The 26,878-nt window shown below is 45.2% G+C and overlaps 1 protein-coding gene across 1 annotated transcript in view; it reads left to right on the top strand.

The window, feature by feature from the left end:
• The first annotated feature begins 24,321 nt into the window (after positions 1-24,321).
• Positions 24,322-26,878, top strand: part of CYP7B1 (cytochrome P450 family 7 subfamily B member 1) — a 316,577-nt gene continuing 314,020 nt past the window's right edge. The window contains exon 1 of the mRNA XM_077270580.1: positions 24,322-24,480. Within this exon, the coding sequence (XP_077126695.1) occupies positions 24,401-24,480 (80 nt within the window). The 5' untranslated portion in view covers positions 24,322-24,400. The remainder of the gene's footprint in view (positions 24,481-26,878) is intronic.

Here is a 26,878-nt window from a genome sequence, read left to right as displayed (position 1 = left end):
ACTATTTAGCATAAAAAATATATAAAAAGGCCACATATTTACCAGTGTGGTATTTCCGTGACAGCGCTCATATATCTGAGTGCTCCAAGTTTGGTCATTGTAGGCCGGTGTACCACTTTTTTTGCTGTCTGTTACTCTAATTATATACAGCACTATTTAGCATAAAAAAAGAAGGCCACATACACTCACCGGCCACTTTATTAGGTACACCATGCTAGTAACGGGTTGGACCCCCTTTTGCCTTCAGAACTGCCTCAATTCTTCGTGGCATAGATTCAACAAGGTGCTGGAAGCATTCCTCAGAGATTTTGGTCCATATTGACATGATGGCATCACACAGTTGCCGCAGATTTGTCGGCTGCACATCCCAAAGATGCTCCATACAAGGCAGGATGGATCCATGCTTTCATGTTGTTTACGCCAAATTCTGACCCTACCATCCGAATGTCGCAGCAGAAATCGAGACTCATCAGACCAAGCAACGTTTTTCCAATCTTCTACTGTCCAATTTCGATGAGCTTGTACAAATTGTAGCCTCAGTTTCCTGTTCTTAGCTGAAAGGAGTGGTACCCGGTGTGGTCTTCTGCTGCTGTAGCCCATCTGCCTCAAAGTTCGACGCACTGTGCGTTCAGAGATGCTCTTAGGCCTACCTTGGTTGTAACGGGTGGCAATTTGAGTCACTGTTGCCTTTCTATCAGCTCGAACCAGTCTGCCCATTCTCCTCTGACCTCTGGCATCAACAAGGCATTTCCGCCCACAGAACTGGCGCTCACTGGATTTTTTTTCTTTTTCGGACCATTCTCTGTAAACCCTAGAGATGGTTGTGCGTGAAAATCCCAGTAGATCAGCAGTTTCTGAAATACTCAGACCAGCCCTTCTGGCACCAACAACCATGCCACGTTCAAAGGCACTCAAATCACCTTTCTTCCCCATACTGATGCTCGGTTTGAACTGCAGGAGATTGTCTTGACCATGTCTACATGCCTAAATGCACTGAGTTGCCGCCATGTGATTGGCTGATTAGAAATTAAGTGTTAACAAGAAGTTGGACAGGTGTACCTAATAAAGTGGCCGGTGAGTGTATTTGCCAGTATGGTATTTCCGTGACAGCCCTCATGTATCTGCGTGCTCCAAGTTTGGGCATTGTAGGTCGATGTACCACTTTCTTGCTTTCTTTTAGTCTAATTATATACAGCACTATTTAGCTTCAAAAAAATATCAAAAGGCCACATATGTGCCAGTGTGGTGTTTCCTTGACAGCCCTCATATATCTGTGTGCTCCAAGTTTGGGCATTGTAGGCCGGAGACCACTTTTTTTTTGCTGTCTGTTACTCTAATTATATACAGCACTATTTAGCTTAAAAAAATATAGAAAGGCCACATATTTGCCAGTGTGGTATTTCCGTGACCTCATATATCTGCGTGCTCCAAGTTTGGGCATTGTAGGCCGGTGGACTACTTTTTTTTCCTGTCTGTTACTCTACTTACATACAGGACTATTTTACATCAATTAACTTCACAAAAATGCCCCCCAAAATTGAATACAGTCTGTTATGTCATGCTGAGGCCTGCCTGGTGTTTGGGTTTGAAAAATCATAGATTTGCAGGCTTACTGATCAGATATTATTTCGCTACAAATAAATATATTTGTGTTCAGCATTTGAAATAGTGCAGTAGTGCATTTAAAATGGGCAAGGCAAGGGGCAAGGGATGAAGAAGTGGACGTGATAATGATGGTGCGTGCAGAGGACGAGGCCATGGCCAAGGTGAAAGTGGGCAAGAACAAAGACCCACATCTTCTCACTTGACCTTCCTGTCCTAGTTTCTAGGGCATCGCAGCACATCACTATTGAAGCCAGAGCAGTGTGAAGCAGTTGTTGGTTAGATAGCGGACAATGCTTCCAGTCACTTAGCCACCATCACCACCATGTCTTCCACACGGTCAAGTCTGAGTAGCCGTGAGTGTGACCCGGACATTCCTCCCCCTGATTCTCCTTCCTCCCACCATGCTGAGTGCCCAGAGACAACTGATCTCACACTTGGCCACTCTGAAGAGGTGTTCAGTTTTCCATTTCAAGATTTAGAACTCTCGGCCAGTCAACTTGAAGTGGGGACAGATGAGATTGCATGTAGAGATGCCTAAAGCTTTGACCAGCCCCGGTCACGTGAAGGCGATGGTGGGAAAGTGTCAGAAGAGGTGGAAGATGATGAGACACAATTGCCAGAAAGTCAGGAGGAGGAGCTCGGTGCGAATGTGGAAGACAAGGTGGTGGATGACTATGTGACTGACCCAACCTGGCAGGAGGACATGCAGAGCGAGGGCAGCAGCACACATGGTGAAGGAGGAATATCACCCCAACAGGCAGGAAAAAGCAGTGTAGTAGCCACAGACAGGAGGCGTGCATCCGTTCCTTGTAACACCAACATGAGTGAGGTTGCCATTCCAACTGTTAGATTTCCCAAGTCTGGTTATTTTTCAAAGACTCTGCCAATAACCCCAAGCAGGCCATTTGCAGCACCTGCCATGCATGCATCAGCAGGGGTAGCAAAACAACCAGCCGGACCACCCCCAGCATGATCAGGCACATGGCAGCAAAGCACCTGACTTTGTGGGCTGAACCCCAGGCTCCAGGACCACTGTCTGCAGGTCACACCACTGCTTCTTCCACTGTTTTGCATAGAAGCCAAACCCCAGTACACCGTGCATGTGAAGACTCCTCGAGCCCTGCACCTGTTGTGGCCCACAGTCAAGCAGCACCATCATCAAGCCCATCCATGTCCTTGTCCCAGCACAGCCTTCAGTCGTCTATAACCCAGTCTTTGGAACGCAAGTGGAAATACCCAGCCAACGCCCCCCCAGGCCACAGTCCTAAATTCTAATATTTCTCTTCTGCTTGTGCTAGAAATGTTGCCTTTTAGGCTCATTGAGACAGAAGCTTTCCACAACCTGATGGTGGCAGCCGTCCCAAGGTACTCGGTCCCCAGTCGCCACTATTTCTCCCGGTGTGCCGTACCGGCATTACACCAGCTTGTGTCCCACAACATTACCCGTGCCCTCAACAATGCTGTTACAGGGAAAATCCACCTAACCATGGACACATGGACAAGTGCTTGTTGGCAGGGATGGTACATATCACTGACGGCACACTGGGTTCTTATAGTGGAAACCGGGACCCAGTCGGACCTTGGGATGAAACACATTCTCCCCATGCCGAGGATTGCTGGCCCTACGTCAATCAGGGTTGTCCCCACAATCTAGAGCTCTTGCACCTCCTCCTCCTTTTCATCCTCCATCTCTGAAATCAACACATCAGTCAGAAGCTGGAAGCACTGCAGCACTGCCTCAGCCAAGTGGCAACAGACTCTGCTGAAGCTAATCTGCATAGGTAACAAACCGCACAATGCAGAAGAGTGGTGGACAGCGCTGAAAGAGAAGTCAGATGTTTGGATGACACCGCTGAACCTACAGCCAGGCATGGTCGTGTGCGACAATGGTTGTAACCTGGTGGCGGCTCTAAGGCAAGGTGAGCTCACACACTTACCTTGCTTGGCCCATGTGCTTAACCTTGTGGCTCAACGTTTTCTGAAAAGCTACCCAGATCTGCCAGATCTGCCAGTGAAAGTACACCAACTGTGTGCCCATTTTAAAAAGTCAGCTACAGCTTCAGCGGCCCTTGACGTGCTTCAGCAGCATTTGCAGCTTCCAGCTCACTGGCTGGTGTGTGATGTCCCCACGCGCTGGAACTCTACGCTACATATGTTGGAAAGGATTTCTGAGCAGAAGAGGGCAGTTGTTGACTACCAACATCAACAAGGCCATCAAATTTCAGGTCAGACGTCACACATAAGACCTCAGGAGTGGACATGGATGTCCGACATATGTACCATCCTCTAAAACTTTGAGGACTGCACCAAGATGGTGAGCGGTGATGATGCCATAATAAGCGTCACCATCCCACTTCTCAGCATTCTGAAAACCTCTCTGCTCACAATTAAAGTGGATGTATTGCAGGCAAAACATGAGGACCTGGAGCAAGGAACTATACAGGGGGAATACACTCAGCCCTCCTCATGTCTTCTCAAAGTGGATTAGTAGGCAATGAGGAGGAGGAGAAGAACAGGAGCTACTATCATGCGCTATAGACAGTACTACAAACACAGCTGTCATACTGTCTGTTCAGCGGGGATGGCCTGAGGACAGAGAGGAGGAGGATGAGGATGAGGAGGACAGCATGGTCAGTCGTCCTGTTGGTGAGGACACGGAAGTCTTGCCTGTTAGCAATCTGGCACGCATGGCTGACTTTATGTTGGGCTGCGTTTCACATGACCCTTGCATTATAAAAATTTTGGGTGACACTCATTACTGGTTAGTGACACTTCTAGACCCATGCTACAAGGAGAACTTTCAATCTCTTCTACCAGAGACAGAGAGGTGTACTAAAATGTTGCAGTACCAGAGGGCCCTTGTAGCAGAATTGCTTAGAAAATTCCCATGTGAGAACGCTGACAGCAGACGTCAGAGTTTGTTGTACAACCAAGGAGTCCAAGCGAGAGAGACAGAAGTGCAATCCAGCTCAGGCAGGGGAACAATGGCAAAGTTCTGGGACAGTTTTCTCAGACCCTCCCATCGTGCTGGCACAGAGGCAAGGGGTGCTGTCACAAGAAGTGCAATGTTTGGGAAGATGGTGAGGGAGTACCTTGAAGATCGTACAAACGTCCTCCGGGATTTCTCTGTGCCTTTTAATTATTGGGTATCCAAGCTGGACACGTAGCATGAACTGGCTCTCTACGCCTTGGAGGTCCTGGCCTTCCCTGCTGCTAGCATTCTGTCAGAGCGGGTTTTTAGTGCCGCTGGTGGAATTATAACAGATAAGCGCATCCGCCTGTCAACTAAAAATGCTGACAGGCTGACTCTTATAAAAATGAACAAGGGCTGGATTGGTAAAGACTTCTGTACACCACCAAGTGAAAACAGCGAAACATAACCTCAAATGCATTCTCCCTTTTGGGGAGGTGTATTCCCATGCACCTCTTCACAACCACACATGGGTATACACGTCCACATTTGGTCTGCTTGTTGTTCTCCTCCTTATCCTCATCCTCATCATCCAGAACCACTAGATGACCAGGGAGAATGTGCTCTGTACTGTTATAGGACTGTGCATTTTGGGGAAGGGGACTGTGATGGCATTATTTTATTTAGTTAAAAAAGGACCCCACATTGGGAATTGGGCATTACATTACATTGGACCTACTTCTTAACTCTGTCTCCTGCAATGTGTCCTTTAACTGACACTAGATCACCAGGATGAACGTGGTCTGTACAGAGCATTTTGGGCAAGGGGTTTGTGATGGCACTATTTTATTTTGTAAAAAAAGGACCCCCTTTGGGGAATTGGGCATTACATTACATTGGGCCTACTTATTAACTCTGTCTCCTGCAATGAGTCCTTTAAATGACACTAGATCACCAGGGTGAGCGTGCTCTGTGCGGTGAATTTTGGACAAGGGGGCTGTGATGGCACTATTTTATTTAGTAAAAAAAGCTCATGCATGTCAGCTCATACCCTCCATTACAAGTCTCGGAGACCCACACCCCTACATTGGGCCTACTTCTTAACTCTGTTTCCTGCAATGTCTCTTCCTTATTTCCGACGACATGACCTGAGTGAACGTGTTCTGTACTTTTATAGGCCACAGAATTTTGAACAAGGGGAGCTGTGATGGCAATAGTATATTTTTATAAAAGGTACCCCCCATTGGTGAAACCACATCCTTGTTGGCGAGACTTCATAACATTTGTGTACCTTAAAGAGCTCACTTGAAAAGCTCCTTTTTGTGTTGCCTGGTTGCTCACATTGGACACAGTAGACTTCATATAAATTTGATAAAGCAATGCTGTTATTGCATTATATGCATTCAGACAATCACATAGCTGCATTTCTTGTAAAACATTTACAGATGTGACAGACAATGCTCATAGTGACACAATCTTGAGAAATGTTTGTTTATTCACTTCACAAACGGTTCTAAGCCTCTATATGTTTGCTGTTTGTCATTGTAAAACATTAAGGTTTACTGAAACTCTGCCTGTGGTGGTTTGATCTACATCCTTGTGGGGTTCTCTGTCTTGGTGTTGCTTCTCTGATATTCCAGACGGATGATGTTTAAATGCCTCTTGTGGATGATGTAAGTATACTGTATGTAGTTAATCTTCATATATATATATATATATACTAGCTATTGAACCCGTTCTACGCCCGGGTGGCGAGCATTTATATTGGAATATGGTCTCCATCCTGGTATGTGCTGCTCCCATCCTGTCATATGCTGCTCCATCCTGCGCCCCCATTCTGTCATGTGCTGCTCCACCGTGTCATGTGCTGCTCCATCCTGTGCCCCCATCCTGTCATGTGCTGCTCCACCGTGTCATGTGCTGCTCCATCCTGCATCCCCATCCTGTCATGTGCTACTCCACCGTGTCATGTGCTGCTCCATCCTGTCATGTGCTGCTCCACCGTGTCATGTGCTGCTCCATCCTGCGCCCCCATCCTGTCATGTGCCACTCCACCGTGTCATGTGCTGCTCCATCCTCATCCCCATCCTGTCATGTGCTCCCATCCTGCGCCCCCATCCTATCACGTGCTGCTCCATCCTGCGCCCCCATCAGTGCGGGCGGCTGTGCTGAGTGCGGGCGGCTGTGCTGAGTGCGGGCGGCTGTGCTGAGTGCGGGCGGCTGTATGTGGCTGTGCTGAGTGCGGGCGGCTGTATGTGACGTGGCTGTGCTGGGTGCGGGCGGCTGTGCTGGGTGCGGCAGCTGTGCTGGGTGCAGCGGCTGTGCTGGGTGCAGCGGCTGTGCGTGGCTGTAGGCGGCTGTGCGTGGCTGTGCTGGGTGCGGCGGCTGTGCGTGGCTGTGGGCGGCTGTGCTGGCTGTGCTGGGTGCGGCGGCTGTCCGTGGCTGTAGGCGGCTGTGGGCGGCTGTGCGTGGCTGTGCTGGGTGCGGAGGCTGTGCGTGGCTGTGGCGGCTGTGCGTGGCTGTGCTGGGTGCGGCGGCTGTGCTGGGTGCGGCGGATGTGCTGGGTGCGGCGGCTGTGCTGGGTGCGGCGGCTGTGGGTGGCTGTGCTGGGTGCAGCGGCTGTGCTGGGTGCGGCGGCTGTGCGTGGCTGTGGGCGGCCGTGCGTGGCTGTGGGCGGCTGTGCTGGGTGCGGCGGCTGTGCTGGGTGCGGCGGCTGTCCGTGGCTGTGGGCGGCTGTGCGTGGCTGTGGGCGGCTGTGGGAGGCTGTGCTGGGTGCGGCGGCTGTGCATGGCTGTGCTGGGTGCGGCGGATGTGCTGGGTGCGGCGGCTGTGGGTGGCTGTGCTGGGTGCGGCGGCTGTGCGTGGCTGTGCTGGGTGCGGCGGCTGTGGTCGGCTGTGCTGGGTGCGGCGGCTGTGCGTGGCTGTGGGCGGCTGTGCTGGGTGCGGCGGCTGTGCGTGGCTGTGGTCGGCTGTGCTGGGTGCGGCGGCTGTGCGTGGCTGTGGGCGGCTGTGCTGGGTGCGGCGGCTGTGCGTGGCTGTGGTCAGCTGTGCTGGGTGCGGCGGCTGTGCGTGGCTGTGGGCGGCTGTGCGTGGCTGTGGGCGGCTGTGCTGGGTGCGGCGGCTGTGCGTGGCTGTGGTCGGCTGTGCTGGGTGCGGCGGCTGTGCGTGGCTGTGGGCGGCTGTGCGTGGCTGTGGGCGGCTGTGCTGGGTGCGGCGGCTGTGTGTGGCTGTGGACGGCTGTGCTGGGTGCGGCGGCTGTGCTGGGTGCGGCGGCTGTCCGTGGCTGTGGGCGGCTGTGCGTGGCTGTGGGAGGCTGTGCTGGGTGCGGCGGCTGTGCGTGGCTGTAGGCGGCTGTGCGTGGCTGTGGCGGCTGTGCGTGGCTGTGCTGGGTGCGGCGGATGTGCTGGGTGCGGCGGCTGTGCTGGGTGCGGCGGCTGTGGGTGGCTGTGCTGGGTGCGGCGGCTGTGCGTGGCTGTGCTGGGTGCGGCGGCTGTGGTCGGCTGTGCTGGGTGCGGCGGCTGTGCGTGGCTATGGGTGGCTGTGGGCGGCTGTGCTGGGTGCGGCGGCTGTGCGTGGCTGTGGTCGGCTGTGCTGGGTGCGGCGGCTGTGCGTGGCTGTGGGCGGCTGTGCGTCGCTGTGGGCGGCAGTGCTGGGTGCGGCGGCTGTGCGTGGCTGTGGTCGGCTGTGCTGGGTGCGGCGGCTGTGCGTGGCTGTGGGCGGCTGTGCGTCGCTGTGGGCGGCTGTGCTGGGTGCGGCGGCTGTGCGTGGCTGTGGACGGCTGTGCTGGGTGCGGCGGCTGTGCGTGGCTGTGGGCGGCTGTGCTGGGTGTGGCGGCTGTGCGTGGCTGTGGTCGGCTGTGCTGGGTGCGGCGGCTGTGCGTGGCTGTGGGCGGCTGTGCGTGGCTGTGGTCGGCTGTGCTGGGTGCGGCGGCTGTGCGTGGCTGTGGGCGGCTGTGCGTGGCTGTGGGCGGCTGTGCTGGGTGCGGCGGCTGTGCGTGGCTGTGGTCGGCTGTGCTGGGTGCGGCGGCTGTGCGTGGCTATGGGTGGCTGTGCGTGGCTGTGGGCGGCTGTGCTGGGTGCGGCGGCTGTGCGTGGCTGTGGGCGCCTGTGCGTGGCTGTGGGCGCCTGTGCGTGGCTATGGTCGGCTGTGCTGGGTGCCCCGGCTGTGCGTTGCTGTGGGCGGCTGTGCTGGGTGCGGCCATTTTCTTGGTCCTGCTCCCGGAGTCGGCGCCTGCGCAGTCCGCGCTTTCCGGCGCCATTTTCTTGAAGACACTGCAATGTGTCTTCAAGAAAATGGCGCCGGAAAGCGCAGACTGCGCAGGCGCCGATTCCGGGAGCAGGGGGACAGTCACGGCCCGGAAGCGCGTCGGTGGAACGGGTCAGGTAAGTATACTCACCCTCCGCCTCCTGGCTCGTCCCTGCTTGTCCGGTGGAGATCGCGGTGTGCGTTCAGCGCTTACGCATACCGCGATCTCCTGGGAGCGTCGCTCTGTGCGGTCCAGACTGCGCCGGCGCTTGCGCTTGCGCAGTCTATAGAGGCTTCGGACAGAGTGACGCTCCCAGCGTTATATTATAGATATATATATATATATATATATATATATATATATATATATATATATATATATTTATTTAATCTTTATATGTACTTATTAACCTTTGTATGTTAACATATACAAAAGTATACGCACTCACACTGTTCAATCATACTATTCCTTGAATTTTGTAGTTTGAAATAAAATTGCCTTGTATTGCAAGTATTAGCCTTATTTAAACCCGTATCTGAACCTTAGTGTTAAAAACATGGCAAATAAAATTGCCAAATTCTCCTGTAAATAATTCTGCAAAGAGGGAACCATCATACCATTAAAAAATACTAGTGGATTTTCATGGGTTCATCCAGTATGTGGGTTCCATTGTATGGGGTGCATATGACTATGCAGCAGGGCTGGCCTTGCTGCCAATGTGTAAAACAAAGGAGTACGGAGTGCAAAATGCATATTGTGAAGTGGATTTTCATGGGCCCATCCAGTATGTGGGTTCCAAGGCGTAATGGGGTGCATATGACTGACTATGCAGCAGGGCTGGCTTTGCTGCCAATGTGTAAAACAAATTAATACGGAGTACAAAATGCATATTGTGAAGTGGATTTTCATGGGCCCATCCAGTATGGGGGTTTCAAGGCGTAATAGGGTGCATATGACTGACTATGCAGCAAGGCTGGCTTAGCTGCCAATGTGTTAAACAAAGGAGTATGGAGTACAAAATGCATATTGTGAAGTGGATTTTCAGTAGCCCATCCAGTATGCGGGTTCAAAGGCTTATTGGGGTGCATATGAATTGATAGCAGGGCAGGCCTTGAGTTCAATTCAACACTTTTTCAGTAGTCCCTTTAGACATCTTATGAAAGGGGTATTGTGGTGTGTCATAATTCTTGGCAGCCCATCCACTCACAGCATATGCTACAACAGCTTAGGAGACCCACTGTTTAATAATGGCCCTTTAAGAAGATTAATGACGCCTGATGCACCAGTAAAAATAGGCTCTGTGACTTTAAGAGTCCCTCCTTCCTAAATGAAACAAGATTGGTCTACTTATGTGTCACACACCACATGGCCAGCTAGGGTTGTTAAATGTTACAGTGACATTTCCCAGTGCACGCATTTGTAGTGGTTGAAAGCAATGTTAAAGTTGAAAAACGCTTCAAAAATGCTGCGTCTGAACTAAGCCTAAGTGGGGGGGGGATTTTCAGTCTGGGGTTAAATATTTGGCCTTACAGGCAAGTCATTAACCTGTAAAGGATGTACCTTGACATATTTCCCAGCAAAATCCGTTTTGGTTTTGTTGTAGTGTGTTTTTGTTGCACCTGGAAAAATGGCATGAATCTTGGATAAAAATGTTTACAGTTGTGAACTAGGAGTCAGGAATGCTTCCAGGGGCGATCCCCATGATGTCCCTGTGTCTTTTGAGCAGTGTTTCCATCATTTTCAGATGTTTTTAGATCTTAAAAGGATTGAGGTAAAAATTCTCAGGTCTCAAATAGACTTACATTGGGCTCCTTGTTCTGGCCAAGAACCCGAGTATTCCAATCTGCTCGACCCGAGCAATGAGCACCAGTGCATTTTAGTGCTCGCTCGTCATCACTAGTCTTCAGCATAAAGATGGTACTAAAAGCCAAATTTGCTGATGGTCTATCCAATTGGGACCTTGTAGAGAGAGAAGAGAATAGGGCCAAAGACTGAACCCTGAGGGATACCAATAGTGAGAGGAAGAGGAGAATATATTCTAAAGGTTAGGAGATAAAACAAGGTGATCTGCTACTTTTGATCTAATGCCTATAATCAGGGAGGAAATGGTTGAGGAGGTAAGAGTGGCTGGGACCCTAGGAGGTAGCGAACATGCTATTTTGGATAACTAGAGGTGGAAGACCTGTGAAGACTCAGACTTCAAGATTAGATTTCAGAAAGGCAGATTTTAAGGAACTCAGAAAGAGAATCAGAGGGATCCAATGGCTGGATATCCTTAAGGACAAAGATGTCAAGGAAGGATGGGAAATCTTGAAAAATTAGATTCTCAAAGCACAATCGTTAAAAATTCCAAAAAGAGGGAAGAATACAAAGCATTTAAGGAAACCAGGAAGAAAGAAATGTTTATCAAATGGAAAGAGGGAGGCATATCTAAAGAAGAATATAATGCTGTCTGCAGTACCTGCAGGGCACGAATCAGTTTATCTAAAGCTGACTGAATTAAGGCTTGCAAGAGATGTCAAAAGCAATAAAAATGGATTTGGGAGATATGTCAAAAGTAAAAGAAAAATCAAAGATGCTATAGGATTTTTACAGGATGAAAATGATGAAATGGTAAGAAAGGATGTTGAGAAGGTCGAACTTTTAAATTCCTATTTTGCATTTGTTTTGTCTCAGAAAAGAAATGTAGCATCAACTGATCTTCACTGTCCTGTTAAAGGAATAGAAGAATCCAGGATATATAAACAGAGATAGTGAGGAAACACTTAGCTAACATAAATGAATTCAAGTCTCCAGGTCCAGATGAATTACACCCCAGAGTACTGAAGGAGATAGCATAATAAATTTTAGAACCACTCTCCATAATCTTTGAAAATTCTTGGAGAACAGGAGAAGTCCCAGAAGACAGGAAAAGAGCAAATGTTGTTCCTATCTTCAAAAAGGGGAAGAAGGTGGACCCAGGGAATTATAGGCCAGTGGGTCTGACTTCTATACCAGGAAAGATCTTTGAATAAATTGTTAACCCCTTCATGACAGGAGCTTTTTTTGGTTTTGTGTTTTTGTTTTTCACTCCCCTTATTTCCAGAACCATAACTTTTTTATTTTTCCATCAATATGGCCATGTGAGGGCTTATTTTTTTGCAGAACAAGTTGCATTTTTGAATGATACCATTGGTTTTACCATGTCAAGTAACAGAAAACAGGAAGGAACAAAAAAAATTCCAAGTGGGGTGAAATTGCAAAAAAAGTGAAATCCCACACTTGTTTTTTATTTGGCTTTTTTGCTAAGGTCACTAAATGCTAAAACTGACCTGCCATTATGATTCTCCAGGTCATTACGAGTTTATAGAAACCAAACAGGTCAAGGTTCTTTTTTATCTAAGTGGTGAAAAAAAATTCCAATATTTGCTAAAACAAGAAAAAAATGTGCCATTTTCCAAGGCCCATAGCGTCTCCATTTTTCATGATCTAGGGTTGGGTAAGGGCTTATTTTTTGTGTACCGAGCTGACGTTTTTACTGATACCATTTTGGTGCAGATATGATCTTTTCATCGCCCATTATTGCATTTGAATACAATATCGCGGCGACCAAAAAAAGTAAATCTGGCGTTTTGATTTTTTTTTTCGCTACGCCATTCAGCGATCAGGTTAATCCTTGTTTTATTGATACATCGGGAGATTCTGAATGCAGCAATGCCAATTATGTATATTTTTTTAAAAACACATGCAAACAGAGAATACACTGGCACAGAAGTAGCATCCACTTATAACTGTCTTAGCGTGAAGATCTTTCTTTTAGCTACAGGGATATAGCAATCCAAAGAAGAGTAAGGTGGTGCTGTGCAGGAACTAACAGCGATCCAAACGAGTATATGAGAGAAGAAAAAGTTGCAGCACTCACCAGCAAATCTTCATTTCTTTATTAGATAAAACAAACCATTATAGGTTGTGGCACTTGAAAGGCTTGGGCGTCACGAAGGGAGCGGGGTTGTGCAGGAACGAGACGGACAACGGCCGTTTCGCGCTGTTGCGCTTCTACGGGTCCATGTGAGTTGTGCTTGTGATGTCATATCCTTTTATAGGATTAAGACATTTCACATTCTACTTCTACATATACAAAACAAATTAATTGATTAAAAACAACAATGAACTCAAACTGCACACATTGGATATACAATCACTAGATGAAAATTGACATGTCGATTTTTTCATTTAGACCCCAGGGACCTTGCGCATTAGTTTTTAAGATCCACCTGGCTTCTCTCTGCAAGAGTAATTTATTGCGATCACCTCCCTGTTTTGGGAAAGTAACTGCTTCTAGCCCAGCAAATTTTAACACATTAGGGTTGCCGCCGTGACATTCATGTATATGTTTAACTAGACGAACTCTCCCTTTTCCCGTGAGGATAGAGTTATAATGTTCACGGAAGCGTACCATAAGAGGTCTTATGGTTTTCCCTATATAAAAGCGATTGCAGGGACAGAAAATAACATAAACAATGAATTTACTTTTGCAAGTTATGAAATCTTTCACCGTATGGTAGTATGTACCTATCTTTAATAAATTATCTGTTAGATGAAAAGCGCACATACTGCAATTTCCGCATTTATGGTTGCCTGGTGGAGCAGATTTCTCAATCCAATTCAGATTACGATTTTCTATGCGATTTTTTACAACTAAATCTCCTATATTTTTTGATCGTTTATACGAAAATAATGGAGAGGACGCAGCAAAGTCTGAGTCTTTTTGGAGGATGTGCCAGTTTTTACGAATCGCTGCGTGTATTAAATTATCTACTGGGCTATGCTTAAAAATAAAGGGAAACCTACGGTTTTCATTGCGATTTTTTGACCTATTGTTTTTATAATTTTTTCTTTTATTGCCCTTTTTCAAAAGATCCACTTGGGATAAATTAAATGCTCGTATCTCAGCTTCTTGTAATAGAGACTCTGGATAGCCCCTTTTTCTAAATCGCGCCTTTAAATCCTGAATTTGCTCCCTACAGATCTCATCATTATTATTAATTTTTCTTAATCTGACCATCTGACTAAATGGAATACTGCGCTTTGTGTGATATGGATGGGTGCTGTTAAAGTGTAGAACACTATTTGTCGCCGTACTTTTTCTATGGACGCTTGTTATTATGGAGCCCTCCTGGATTTCTACCTTAACGTCTAGGAAATCTATTTCATTACCTCCAAAGATGGATGTGAAGTTCATGTTTTCGTCATTCTCGTTTAGATATTTCACAAAACGATTAAAGACTTCTTCACCCCCGTCCCAAATAATAAAGATGTCGTCAGCAAAACGTAAAAAGAGTCGTATATGTTTTAAAAAGTAATTTTTGGGGCCGGTGACATGCCTCTCCTCAAACGCTGCAAGGAACAGGTTTGCGAAGACGCATGCCACCGGGGTACCCATCGCTGTACCGACCTTTTGACAATACCATTGGTCCAAAAATTTAAATGTATTATTAGATAATACAAATCCCAAGCTATCTGTTATAAATGATATAAAATCTTGATCTTTCTCGGTATTAGATAGAATACGCCGGATTGCATCTATACCTTTTTGTTGAGGAATTCTAGTGTACAAACTAGTAATATCTATAGATGTTAGGGAGAATGTGGGTTGCCAGATGAAATCTTTTAGAGCAAGGAGGAAATCCCCCGAGTCTTTAATAAATGAAGGGATTTCGTATAACAAAGGTTTCAGTAACCGAACCCCTTTCACAATTTATTGACTGGTCTTTGAAACCTTTGTTATACGAAATCCCTTCATTTATTAAAGACTCGGGGGATTTCCTCCTTGCTCTAAAAGATTTCATCTGGCAACCCACATTCGCCCTAACATCTATAGATATTACTAGTTTGTACACTAGAATTCCTCAACAAAAAGGTATAGATGCAGTCCGGCGTATTCTATCTAATACCGAGAAAGATCAAGATTTTATATCATTTATAACAGATAGCTTGGGATTTGTATTATCTAATAATACATTTAAATTTTTGGACCAATGGTATTGTCAAAAGGTCGGTACAGCGATGGGTACCCCGGTGGCATGCGTCTTCGCAAACCTGTTCCTTGCAGCGTTTGAGGAGAGGCATGTCACCGGCCCCAAAAATCCCTTTTTAAAACATATACGACTCTTTTTACGTTTTGCTGACGACATCTTTATTATTTGGGACGGGGGTGAAGAAGTCTTTAATCGTTTTGTGAAATATCTAAACGAGAATGACGAAAACATGAACTTCACATCCATCTTTGGAGGTAATGAAATAGATTTCCTAGACGTTAAGGTAGAAATCCAGAAGGGCTCCATAATAACAAGCGTCCATAGAAAAAGTACGGCGACAAATAGTGTTCTACACTTTAACAGCGCCCATCCATATCACACAAAGCGCAGTATTCCATTTAGTCAGATGGTCAGATTAAGAAAAATTAATAATAATGATGAGATCTGTAGGGAGCAAATTCAGGATTTAAAGGCGCGATTTAGAAAAAGGGGCTATCCAGAGTCTCTATTACAAGAAGCTGAGATACGAGCATTTAATTTATCCCAAGTGGATCTTTTGAAAAAGGGCAATAAAAGAAAAAATTATAAAAACAATAGGTCAAAAAATCGCAATGAAAACCGTAGATTTCCCTTTATTTTTAAGCATAGCCCAGTAGATAATTTAATACACGCAGCGATTCGTAAAAACTGGCACATCTTCCAAAAAGACTCAGACTTTGCTGCGTCCTCTCCATTATTTTCGTATAAACGATCAAAAAATATAGGAGATTTAGTTGTAAAAAATCGCATAGAAAATCGTAATCTGAATTGGATTGAGAAATCTGCTCCACCAGGCAACCATAAATGCGGAAATTGCAGTATGTGCGCTTTTCATCTAACAGATAATTTATTAAAGATAGGTACATACTACCATACGGTGAAAGATTTCATAACTTGCAAAAGTAAATTCATTGTTTATGTTATTTTCTGTCCCTGCAATCGCTTTTATATAGGGAAAACCATAAGACCTCTTATGGTACGCTTCCGTGAACATTATAACTCTATCCTCACGGGAAAAGGGAGAGTTCGTCTAGTTAAACATATACATGAATGTCACGGCGGCAACCCTAATGTGTTAAAATTTGCTGGGCTAGAAGCAGTTACTTTCCCAAAACAGGGAGGTGATCGCAATAAATTACTCTTGCAGAGAGAAGCCAGGTGGATCTTAAAAACTAATGCGCAAGGTCCCTGGGGTCTAAATGAAAAAATCGACATGTCAATTTTCATCTAGTGATTGTATATCCAATGTGTGCAGTTTGAGTTCATTGTTGTTTTTAATCAATTAATTTGTTTTGTATATGTAGAAGTAGAATGTGAAATGTCTTAATCCTATAAAAGGATATGACATCACAAACACAACTCACATGGACCCGTAGAAGCGCAACAGCGCGAAACGGCCGTTGTCCGTCTCGTTCCTGCACAACCCCGCTCCCTTCGTGACGCCCAAGCCTTTCAAGTGCCACAACCTATAATGGTTTGTTTTATCTAATAAAGAAATGAAGATTTGCTGTTGAGTGCTGCAACTTTTTCTTCTCTCATATACCCAATTATGTATATGTTTCATTTTATTTTATTGTTTTACTTTGAATGGAGCGATGGAAGGGGATTTTAACTTTTATGTTTTTTTATATTTTTTCATATTTATAAAAACTTTTTTTTTCGTTCAAAACAGCTGACATGTCCCGGCTTTGAGGTGAACTCACCGCCGGAGCCCACATCAAAGTGGAGGATACTGCCATCGGATGTACTATCCCGTCCGAAGGGGTTAAACAACATGTATGTAAGTACCTGGATAAGAATGAAGTGATTAACCAGAATCAGCATGAACTGTTACAGGATTTGGGAATGTTTAGCTTGCAGAAAAGAAGGCTGAGTGGAGACTTAATAGCTGTCTACAAATATCTCTAGGGTTGTCACATTGTAGAAGGATCATCTTTATTCTCATTTGCACAAGGAAAGACTAGAAGCAATGGGATGAAACTGAATGGGAGGATACACAGATTAGATATTATAAAAAGCTTTTTGACAGTTAGGGTGATCAATGAGTGCAACAGGTTGCCACGAGAGGTGGTGAGTTCTCCTTTCATGGAAGTCTTCAAACAGAGGCTGGACAGACATCTGTCTGGGATGATTTAGTGAATCCTGCTATGAGCAGGGGGTTGGACTAGATAATCTAGGAGGTCCCTTCCAACTCTACCATTCTATGATTCTATGAAATTGAGCCAGCGAATGAAATGCTGAATGAGTGGTCAGAAAGATAGGAAGAGAACAAGGAGAGAGCAGTGTCCTTTATGCTAATTGATTGGAGCATGGAGAGTAGGACTTGGTGGTTAACAGTGTCGAAATCTGCAGAAAGGTCAAGAAGACTGAGCAGAGAGTGGTTACTGTTACCTTTTGCTATCAAAAGGTCATTGGTCACTTTGATGAGTGCAGTTTCTGTAGAATGTAGGGAGTGGAAGCCAGACTGTGATGGATCTAGGAGAGAGTGAGAGGAGAGGTAACGGGTAAGGTGAGAGTACACCATTCACTCTAAGAGTTCAGAGATGAAAGAGAGATTTGAGACTGTTCAGTAGTGATTTGTGCAGGATGGGTCGAAAGAGGGTTTTTTTTAATTATGGAGTGTTTGAAGGATGAGCGGAAAATACCAGAGAAGAGGGAGAGATTGAATATTTTATTTAGGTGAGTAGTGACGCCTGGAGAGAGAGACTGGAGAAGATGTGAGGGAGTGGGATCAGTAGTGCATGTAGTAGGGCAAGAAGAAGAGAGGAGCCTGGAGACTTCTTCTTGAGTGATGGGGACAAATGTGGAGAGTGAGCCAGAGTGTCGCGATTCATTTTTGGATTCGTGACAGCTCTGGTTCTGCTATAATTTAAACATTGCTTTTTCCTTTTGGGCCAGCAAGGATTAATGTCAGTTTCTTTGCTGGCAACTACTTTGTTGCTGGTCAGCTGATGTGGGTGGTGGCCACTCCACTATCCTTTAAATCGTCACATGATTCATCAGCTAACTGTTGGTAATAGTTATTCTATGAAGACCAGCCTAGGAGTTTGTTGCTCTATGGTGCCAGCAGTGTATCTGCTGGTTCTGTGGAGCTCGAGTTCCTGGTTCCGTATCCTCTGCTGTCTGGAGCTTAGCAGCAGAGGTTGGAGCAAATTATAATTTTCCCTTTCCTTGTCTTTCTCTTGCTTGTCACTTCCCCTGTATGGATACCATCTGCAGTGGAGTGGCTAGCATCCTTGCTGGCCAGTGCACTAGCCAGGATATAGTGAGGTGTCAGGGACAAGGCATGTGGCGGTGGTGGGGGGAAGACACGCATAGGGCTTTAGGGGAGCTTAAGGATAGGCACAGGTTGTTGTTAGGAGGTGCCCCATCCCTCACTCCCTACTGTTAGGGCCTTCCTCTCCCTTTTTCCATCCTGTTGTTTGTGTATGTTGTGCCATCCGCTGGACTTACCCATCCCGAGTGTGACACAGAGAAGATGTGGGATGGGAGTCACAGCACTTGGTGGCTGAGAGCTGATTTCCTGTCAGATATTTTCTGTTTTCTTTGTAAAGTGGGAGGCCAGATCATCAGCACAAATGTCTGTGATAGGGGCCTGTGCTTTCAGACTGAGAAGGGAGTGAATGGTGTCGAAGAGTTATTTTTCGGTTGTTCGATAGTGAGCAGATCAGGGTGGTGAAGTAGGTCTGTTTGGCGAGGTGAAGGGCAGAGTTATAGATTCTTAACATAAATTTGCTGTGGTTGAAGTTTTCTGGTGTGCGAGTTTTCCTCCATAGGAGGTCCTCAGCGCTGTGAGACCACTGACCGCAGATAAGTCGGTGCTGCACAAAGCCCAGCAAGCGCCGCCGTTTATATACAGTGGGCAGTCGGGAAGCGGTTAAATTAGAGAACATAAAGTGATTCCTACTGAAAAGTAAACTGCGGAACATAAATAGAATCGGTAGTGCCATAGAAAATGTCATGTGGTAGTGACAAAATAGACAAAGGTGTATTAGCTAACAAGGCACAACTGAGGTAGTGTAAAACGTCCATGAAAGAAAATGTGAGTGAATAAATACTAAAAGGAAAATGTCAGCGCAACAAACACCCAGTGTTCAGGGGGTCGAAGCAGAACAGTAACACGGACATACTGGTGAAGTCCATGTTGAGTGTCAAACTTTGAATTTTCATGTCCTTAAATCATAGAGATATGTAAACAAAATACTTAATAAATAGTGTTGAGCGATACCTTCCGATATGCAAAGGTATCGGTATCGGATTGGATCGGCCGATATCCCAAAAATATCGGATATCGCCGATACCGATACCCGATACCAATGCATATCAATGGGACACAAAATATCAGAATGGTTCCCAGGGTGTGAAGGAGAGGAAACTCTCCTTCAGGCCCTGGGATCCATATTCATGTATAAAATAAAGAATAAAAATAAAAAATATTGATATACTCACCCCTCTGACGGCCCCGGCTCTCACCGGTCCAAGCGTCTGCCTCCGTTCCTAAGAATGCAGAGTGAAGGACCTTCGATGACCAATCACAAGCCGCGACGTCATCGAAGGTCATTCACTCCCTGCATTCTTAGGAACGGAGGCACCGCTAAGCGCCAGGGTCCGCCGGAGGGGTGAGTATATCAATATTTTTTATTTTTATTATTTATTTTTTACATGAATATGGATCCCAGGGCCTGAAGGAGAGTCTCCTCTCCTCCAGACCCTGGAAACCATACGCACCGCACACTTCCGATTCCGATTTCCGATATCGCAAAAATATCGGAACTCGGTATCGGAATTCCGATACAGCAAATATCGGCCGATACCCGATATTTGCAGTATCGGAATGCTCAACACTATTAATAAATAACATTTTCCACATGTCTTCTTTACATCAGCACAATTTTGGAAACAACATTTTTTTGTTAGGAAGTTATAAGGGTTAAAAGTTGACCAGCGTTTTTTTTCATTTTTCCAGCAAAATTTACAAAACCATTTTTTGTAGGGACCACATCACATTTATAATGACTTTGAGGGGTCCCTATGATAGAAAATACCCAAAAGTAACACCATTATAAAAACTGCACCCCTCAAGGTTCTCAAAACCACATTTAAGAAGTTTATTAACCTTTTAGGTGCTTCACAGATATTTTTGGAATGTGGAAAAAAATGAACATTTAACTATTTTCACAAAAATGTTATTTTAGACCCACATTTTTTATTTTTGCAAGGGTAACAGGAGAATTTTGTTGCAAATTTTTTCCTGAGCATGCCGATACCACATATGTGGGAGAACCACTGTTTGGGCGCATGCAGAGCTCAGAAGGGAAGGAGCGCTATTTAACTTTTTGAATGCAAAACTTGTTGGAACAATTAGTGAACACCATGATGCGTTTGGAGAGCTCTTGATGTACCTGAACATTGAAAATCCCCCACAAGTGACACCATTTTGGAAACTAGACCCTCAAGGCATGTATTTAGATGTGTGTTGAGCACATTGAACCCCCAGGTGCTTCACAGAAATTTATAACACTGAGCCGTGAAAATAAAAAAATCACATTTTTCCAACAAAAATGTTATTTTAGCCCAATTTTTGTATTTTTACAAAGGTAACAGGATAAATGCAAAGCTCTGAAGGGAAGAGGTGTCATATGGGAGTTCAGATTTTGCTGGAATGGTTTGAGGGTGCAGTTGGAGCGCCCCCCACGGCCACAGGGCCGTGGGGTACCTGGTACCGGGCCTCTCTGTCTCAGTTCTGGGGTTGTCACGGTGGCTAGACCCGGCCCGTGACCCTGCTGAGGGGCATCCAATGAAGGTGGAGAGTGATGCTGTTGTGGTGTGGTGTCGGTCGCAGTAAATAACAAGGACACCAGGTTGCAGTCTCTTTACCTCTTTACTGAAGGCTTCCGGATCCTCAGTCCGAAATACGGTTAACCGGGCTGCGTGAGTCCAGCCGGTCCGATGGCACCTCCAGAGTTCCCTTTGCAGGTGGAAATCTGTGCCTACCTTCTAGCGCTTGTGTGTTGTAGTCCTTCCCTGCTGTGCTTATGGGATAGTCCTCACAACTGTTGTGTCTGTTTCTGAAGTTCCCTCACAACTCGATTATGATGTTCTGTTTCGTCCCCCAGATGATATGGCTAGGATGCACCCGTATGACGGGTAGGCTCAGAGGTCTTCCAGGACCCTAGAGTCGCCCCTCTCCAGATGTTGCCCCCTGTGTCTGCTTAGGGGATTTTGGGTGAGACAGCCCGCCTATAACTGACTGTCCTGCCGTAGGTTTGAAGTAAGGCCTGGAGCTCAATACTTCCTCGGCGTTCCGGCCACCGGCTACGCGCCTCAGTAGGATGTTGCCTCGTCTTACAGCATGACTCCTACTGGTGTTTCTCCTTGTTGCGTTGATCTCGTTTCTCACTCAGCACAATAAACCTCGCTTCTTGTCCTTTCTTGGGGTACCGCCACGATGAAGTGCAGGCGCGGTCCCGTAACGTTCTTTCTGTTCGCTAGGCCTCTGTCAGGATCCCACCCCTGACAGGGACCCCCCTGAATCTTCCCCTGCAACACCCTCTGCCACAGGATGTTGCCTGGTTCCAACCCAGTCAGCTTCTGACTAATTTCCTCTCTAACCCCCAGTTTTACCAGATAGTGAGGAGTGGCCTAATACATAGCACCCTTAGCTCCCCCTGGAGGCCAGACTGTGAAGTGTATTGGTGTCTGTGATACCTGGTCAGGTGAACTCCTTCAGTGCCATCAGACGTACCATAGCCCCCCTTAGCGGCGGAGCATCAGTACTGCAACGACCAGAACTCTGGGGCGCTGCACCATGTCACAATGGAAAAGATCCTGAAGTGCCAGAACAGCAGAATCTCCCCCATTTGTGAACTAATTTTACAAAATACACTCCCCAATGAATTAATCTAGGTGTGCAGTGATCATATTGACACCACTTGTGCCTCACCAAATTGTATTCCATTGAGTGGTGAAGAGAGAATACATTAAAATTTTTACCACTGAAATGTTGTTTTAGCCCCAAGTTTTAAATTTTTATAAGGGTTAATAGGAATTTTTTTTCACAACAAACTGAGGTCCATTTTTTCCTGAGTGCGCCAATACACTACATGTAATCAGGAAATATTTTTCAGGCACAGTGCTAAGCTCAGAAGCCAAGGAGCGCCATACTATAGTGCAGACTTTACTGTTATGGTTTGCGGGTGCCATGACCCACTGGGAGAGACATCGAGTTGACAAAACAGCAGAACCCCCCATAAGTGACCCGATTTTACAAACAACACCTCTCAATGAATTCATCTATGGGTGAAGTGATCATATTCACATCATGGGTGTACTACCAAATTTTATACCATTGGGCAGTGAAGAAAAAATAACTAAATTTTTACAACCAGAATTTTGTTTTAGCCCCACATTTTAAATTTTCCAGAAGTGGGTAAAAATGGCACTACAGTTTGTCCCACAATTTGGCTGTTCAGTACTGCTTAGTCACACAGAGTGACTCGGGAGGGACGGAGCGCCATTTGCCTTCTGGAGCATAGCTTTTACTAGAATACAGAGCTCCTAATTGATAGAAAAGCAGAATCCTCCCTCAAGTGACCTCATTTTGAAAATTATACCCCTTTGGGAATTTATCTACATGTGTAGTGACGATTTTGACTCAATGAGTGCTTTGTAGAAACAAGCAGCAATGAATGTTGCTGAGTGAAAATTGCAAACTGCTATTGTAGTGACCAGTACGTTGCAGTCAACAGCACATTATGCCCAGCTCATGCTTCTGGAGACATGCACCCATAAGTTAGGCGGGCTTTCATCGCTTCAGAAATTCCAAACATATGGACGCTATATGTGGTTTAGGTACACTGGTTTTGATTTGGGAGTGCAAAATTTGCTGAATCTCTTTAAAGGGGCGAGGAGCCATTTTACTTTTCTGGGGCTTTTTTAGTCCCAGTAATGTGGAAGCCACCCATGTTTCTGTTAACAGATGGCAGACCTGATTGGGTAATGCTTTTTTGTGGATTGATTTGAAGCTTTTATTGGGAACATTTTATATAACGTTTGGGATCACATTTACACGTCGCTCTACGCTGAGCACTTATTCGGGGGTTTCCATCTAAATCTCAGAGTGATGTGATTCAGATGAAACCCCCAAGGGATCCATTCACTATAATGAGGCAGCAGAGTTATTCTGGACTACGTCTGGCCTCTGTTTAAATTCTTTTCAGAAGTGCACAAAGCTATGGCCGACGGCACTTTTATGCAATCCTAAAAAGATGTACACCACGGACTACAGGTCCTATGGCATCCACAGTGCCTCCATCGGCCTCGTGATAGGGAATCTTCTAAATGGGTTCCGTCTGAATCATGTATTTAAGAGATTTACATGGAAACCCCGATGCAAACGCTCAGCACAGAGCACAGGATAAATGTGCGCCAAGCTTTACTGCGATCTTTGGGAGGCAGAATGAGCAAAACAGCAGGTGAAGAATTGGTTTTATTTATTTTTTATGCCGCTCCTCGTGTGGTATAAGTGATTAGGCAACTTTATTCTTCGGGTCGGTGTGATTGCAACGATACCAGATTTGTATTGGGTTTTTATGTTTGGCTGCTGCCGCACACTAAAAGACAGTTTCTATTTTTTGCATCACCATATTTTGAGAGCTATAATTTTCTATATTTCTGCTGACAGAGTCATGTGAGGGCTTGTTTTTTGCTGGACTAGTTGACATTTTTATTGATACCATTTTCAGACACATGACTTTTGTGATTGCTTTCTATTTCAATTTTCGGGAGGCAGAATGAACAAAAACCAGCAATTCAGGAATTTTTTCATTTTTTTATGCTGTTCCGCGTGTTGCAAAATTGATATGGCAGTGGTTATTCTTTGAGTCAGTATGATTACAGTGATTGCCTAACAGACAATCTCTGCATGTGTTGCAGCTGTCTAACAGCCGCAAGACATGCAGCCGTGGGGACTCAAACATAATTTTTGAGCACGCCGAAGTCACTCGATTAGCACACCAGCATGCTCGGATAACAACTTATCCGAGCACGTTCGCTCATCACTATGTACTGCGTAATTCAGGAAAAAATATACTGCTTTATTAAAGGGTTAATTGATTAAATGGATGAAGCCGAAAATATTTTTATGCGTGTGTAAAACAAGAAAAGTATCACGTGATACATGTGTCTCCTAATAACACCGGTAAGATTAAAGTGAAAGCACACTATTCCAGAGGTGGGCAACCTCAGAGACTTCAGGGTCCTTGAGACTACAGGTCCCAGAATTCTCTAGTCTGCTAGGTCCTCAGAGAGTTTTTGTTCTTTCCTAACAAGACCCCTTCCTGACAGGCATCATATAAATTAGTTACATGCATGGAATGGAATTTCTTATGTTGACAGTCTTTTCATGGAGCAGGGATCATGGCCTGGGAGGGGTTGCTGTCACGGAGCCAGTTTCTTTTCCACGCCCCTAGACAGAGTACAGGAGAAAGTTTTGTGCTGAGACTATATAGTATCAGAGTGAAGTGTGCATCTGTTACAGAAGTGCAGTCTGGGGAGCAGCCAGAGCTGAAGTTTTCCAGCACCATGACTTACGACCTCCAGTTTATCATTGGGGTTTCAATACTTGTTTCCTTTTTCCTGGCATTTTTGCTAAAAAGAAGAAGGTAAGTGTTTACATTGTATGGAAGTGACACCCTGCATCTTTTACGTCTCATTTCTCGACATGTCAGGCTGTGGTTTTGTTTCCCTTAACCAGGAAATAATGTAGTGTTTACAGTTTCACAAATGTGTTGCATTCGCAGCGTAATCCAAGGGGTCAAATTCACGAGCGCAAAAGTCTCACAGTGACCTGAGCAGAAAAATGCAAACAAAAACTTAATTATAGTGAATGTCGTGAAAGCGGATATTATCCTGCAGACACTGGGACATAGCAATATACTATTATGGGATACAGAAAATGGAAAGCAGTAATTAACCAGAGGTACTGTATTGCCTGTGGAAGACTGTGTCTATACGTGTTTGCATTAATTATATATGTAGAAATCTACCTTTTAATGAACACAGCATATTATGAATCAGTATGCGCGGCCCTATCATTAATCAGGGGAAAATCTCCACACTATAGTGTGCCGTGCAGCCTAAATCTGTAATGTAGGCAGCCCTCGAGGAATGCAGTTTGACACCTCTGATGTAGAGGTTAGGTGTGACCCTACAGATTTAGATGGCTGACGTATAATAGATCTGTACCAAATGGACCAATAGTGCTTTTATGAGCACAAATCTTCACTTGCATTAATATATGAAATTACTAATAAATTGTTCCACTAAATAAAAAACTTTTAACTTTTTTTTAAAAACATTTAACATAGATATTCTCCGACAGCCTGTGCAAGCATTAAAAGTTATTGTGCACAGCATCTAGAGAACGTCTGGGAGAAATGAATAAGAGCTTTTTTTCTAAATAGATGTGTGCATTAATTGACAAAAAGAGGGTCTGCAGCAGCTGCGGAAATATATCGGAAGCCCAATCTTGTTTCATTTCAAGGTTAGAGAACCCTTGACAATGACATAAATTGGAAGGAGGATCCAAGTAAGAAGCAATGCAAGTTGGCAGAGGATTGTTATCTGCTATCAGTTCGGAAACCAGACCTGCATTGGTTTTGTACAGTGGCCATGACGCCAGAATGAGCTGATTCTGCATTGTTCACATACCTTTAGAATTTGCTCGGTATGACACTGTGTATTATTTATATACAGTAGTGTTACTAGTTAGTAATGAAAAAATGTAACCCTGTCTATCACATCAGCAGTCAAGTAATATAATAATAAGTCCCCCACAATTGGTAATTCGACATGAGACCTAGTATAGAGTCCTGTTACTATAGTGGTCCTTGCCCTATATTAAAGCACTGGATACATCCAATCCAGAGATGAGCCATACAAGGTTGTATAAAATGATTATTTCATTGATTTCATAGGAATAAAGCCAGTTTATAAGTATACTGTTATATCAGTTAAACAATCGTTATGTGAACAGACACCTCTAGTGCACAATAGTAAATTACCAGGGCATTGTGGAATTTGGGAGACAAATCCCACTGTTTCAACCATACGATAAAACTAGTTTCACAAAAATGATTACATGCCATATAATATGCTATGGTTTGGTTGTGGCTCTTTGGATACATTTTCATTACATTTGCACATGGTCAATCTCTGTTTTACTATGTTCACTATGTTACTTAAAGGGACTCATGCCCACAGTATGGTCAAAGGTGTGGTCCAAAAGAAACTAACACTGATTTACTCTTAAGTGTTTATTTATTTACTTAATTTATTAATCTAATTGCTATTCTAATATACTTAAAAAAATATTTCCCACGATTCTCTCACTAATCTGCTATATTTTTGTTTTTTACCAACTTCATGATGACATTTTGTTTGCTAATCCCCAGTGCGTGCTGGGATACCAAAATAGAAACGTCATCAGTGTAAGCATCAGGCACCGCATCTACTCCTATATCAGTGAAAGCAAAAGGCACAGCATCTACTCCTGTATCAGTGTAAGCAGCAGGCACAGCATCTACTCCCATATATGTGTAAGCAGCAGGCAGAGCATCTACTCCTATATCAGTGTAAGCAGGAGGCACAGCATCTACTCATATATCAGTGTAAGCAGGAGGCACAGCATCTACTCCTATATCAGTGTAAGCAGCAGGCACAGCATCTACTCCTATATCAGTGTAAGCAGCAGGCACCGCATCTACTCCTATATCAGTGTAAGCAGCAGGCACCGCATCTACTCCTATATCAGTGAAAGCAAAAGGCACAGCATCTACTCCTGTATCAGTGTAAGCAGCAGGCACAGCATCTACTCCTATATCAGTGTAAGCATCAGGCACCGCATCTACTCCTATATCAGTGTAAGCAAAAGGCACAGCATCTACTCCTGTATCAGTGTAAGCAGCAGGCACAGCATCTACTCCCATATATGTGTAAGCAGCAGGCAGAGCATCTACTCCTATATCAGTGTAAGCAGGAGGCACAGCATCTACTCATATA

Source organism: Ranitomeya variabilis, chromosome 6, assembly GCF_051348905.1.
Source record: "Ranitomeya variabilis isolate aRanVar5 chromosome 6, aRanVar5.hap1, whole genome shotgun sequence".
Lineage (NCBI taxonomy): Eukaryota > Metazoa > Chordata > Amphibia > Anura > Dendrobatidae > Ranitomeya > Ranitomeya variabilis.
Note: the sequence above shows the minus strand (reverse complement) of the source record. Positions and strands in the feature narration are given on the sequence as shown.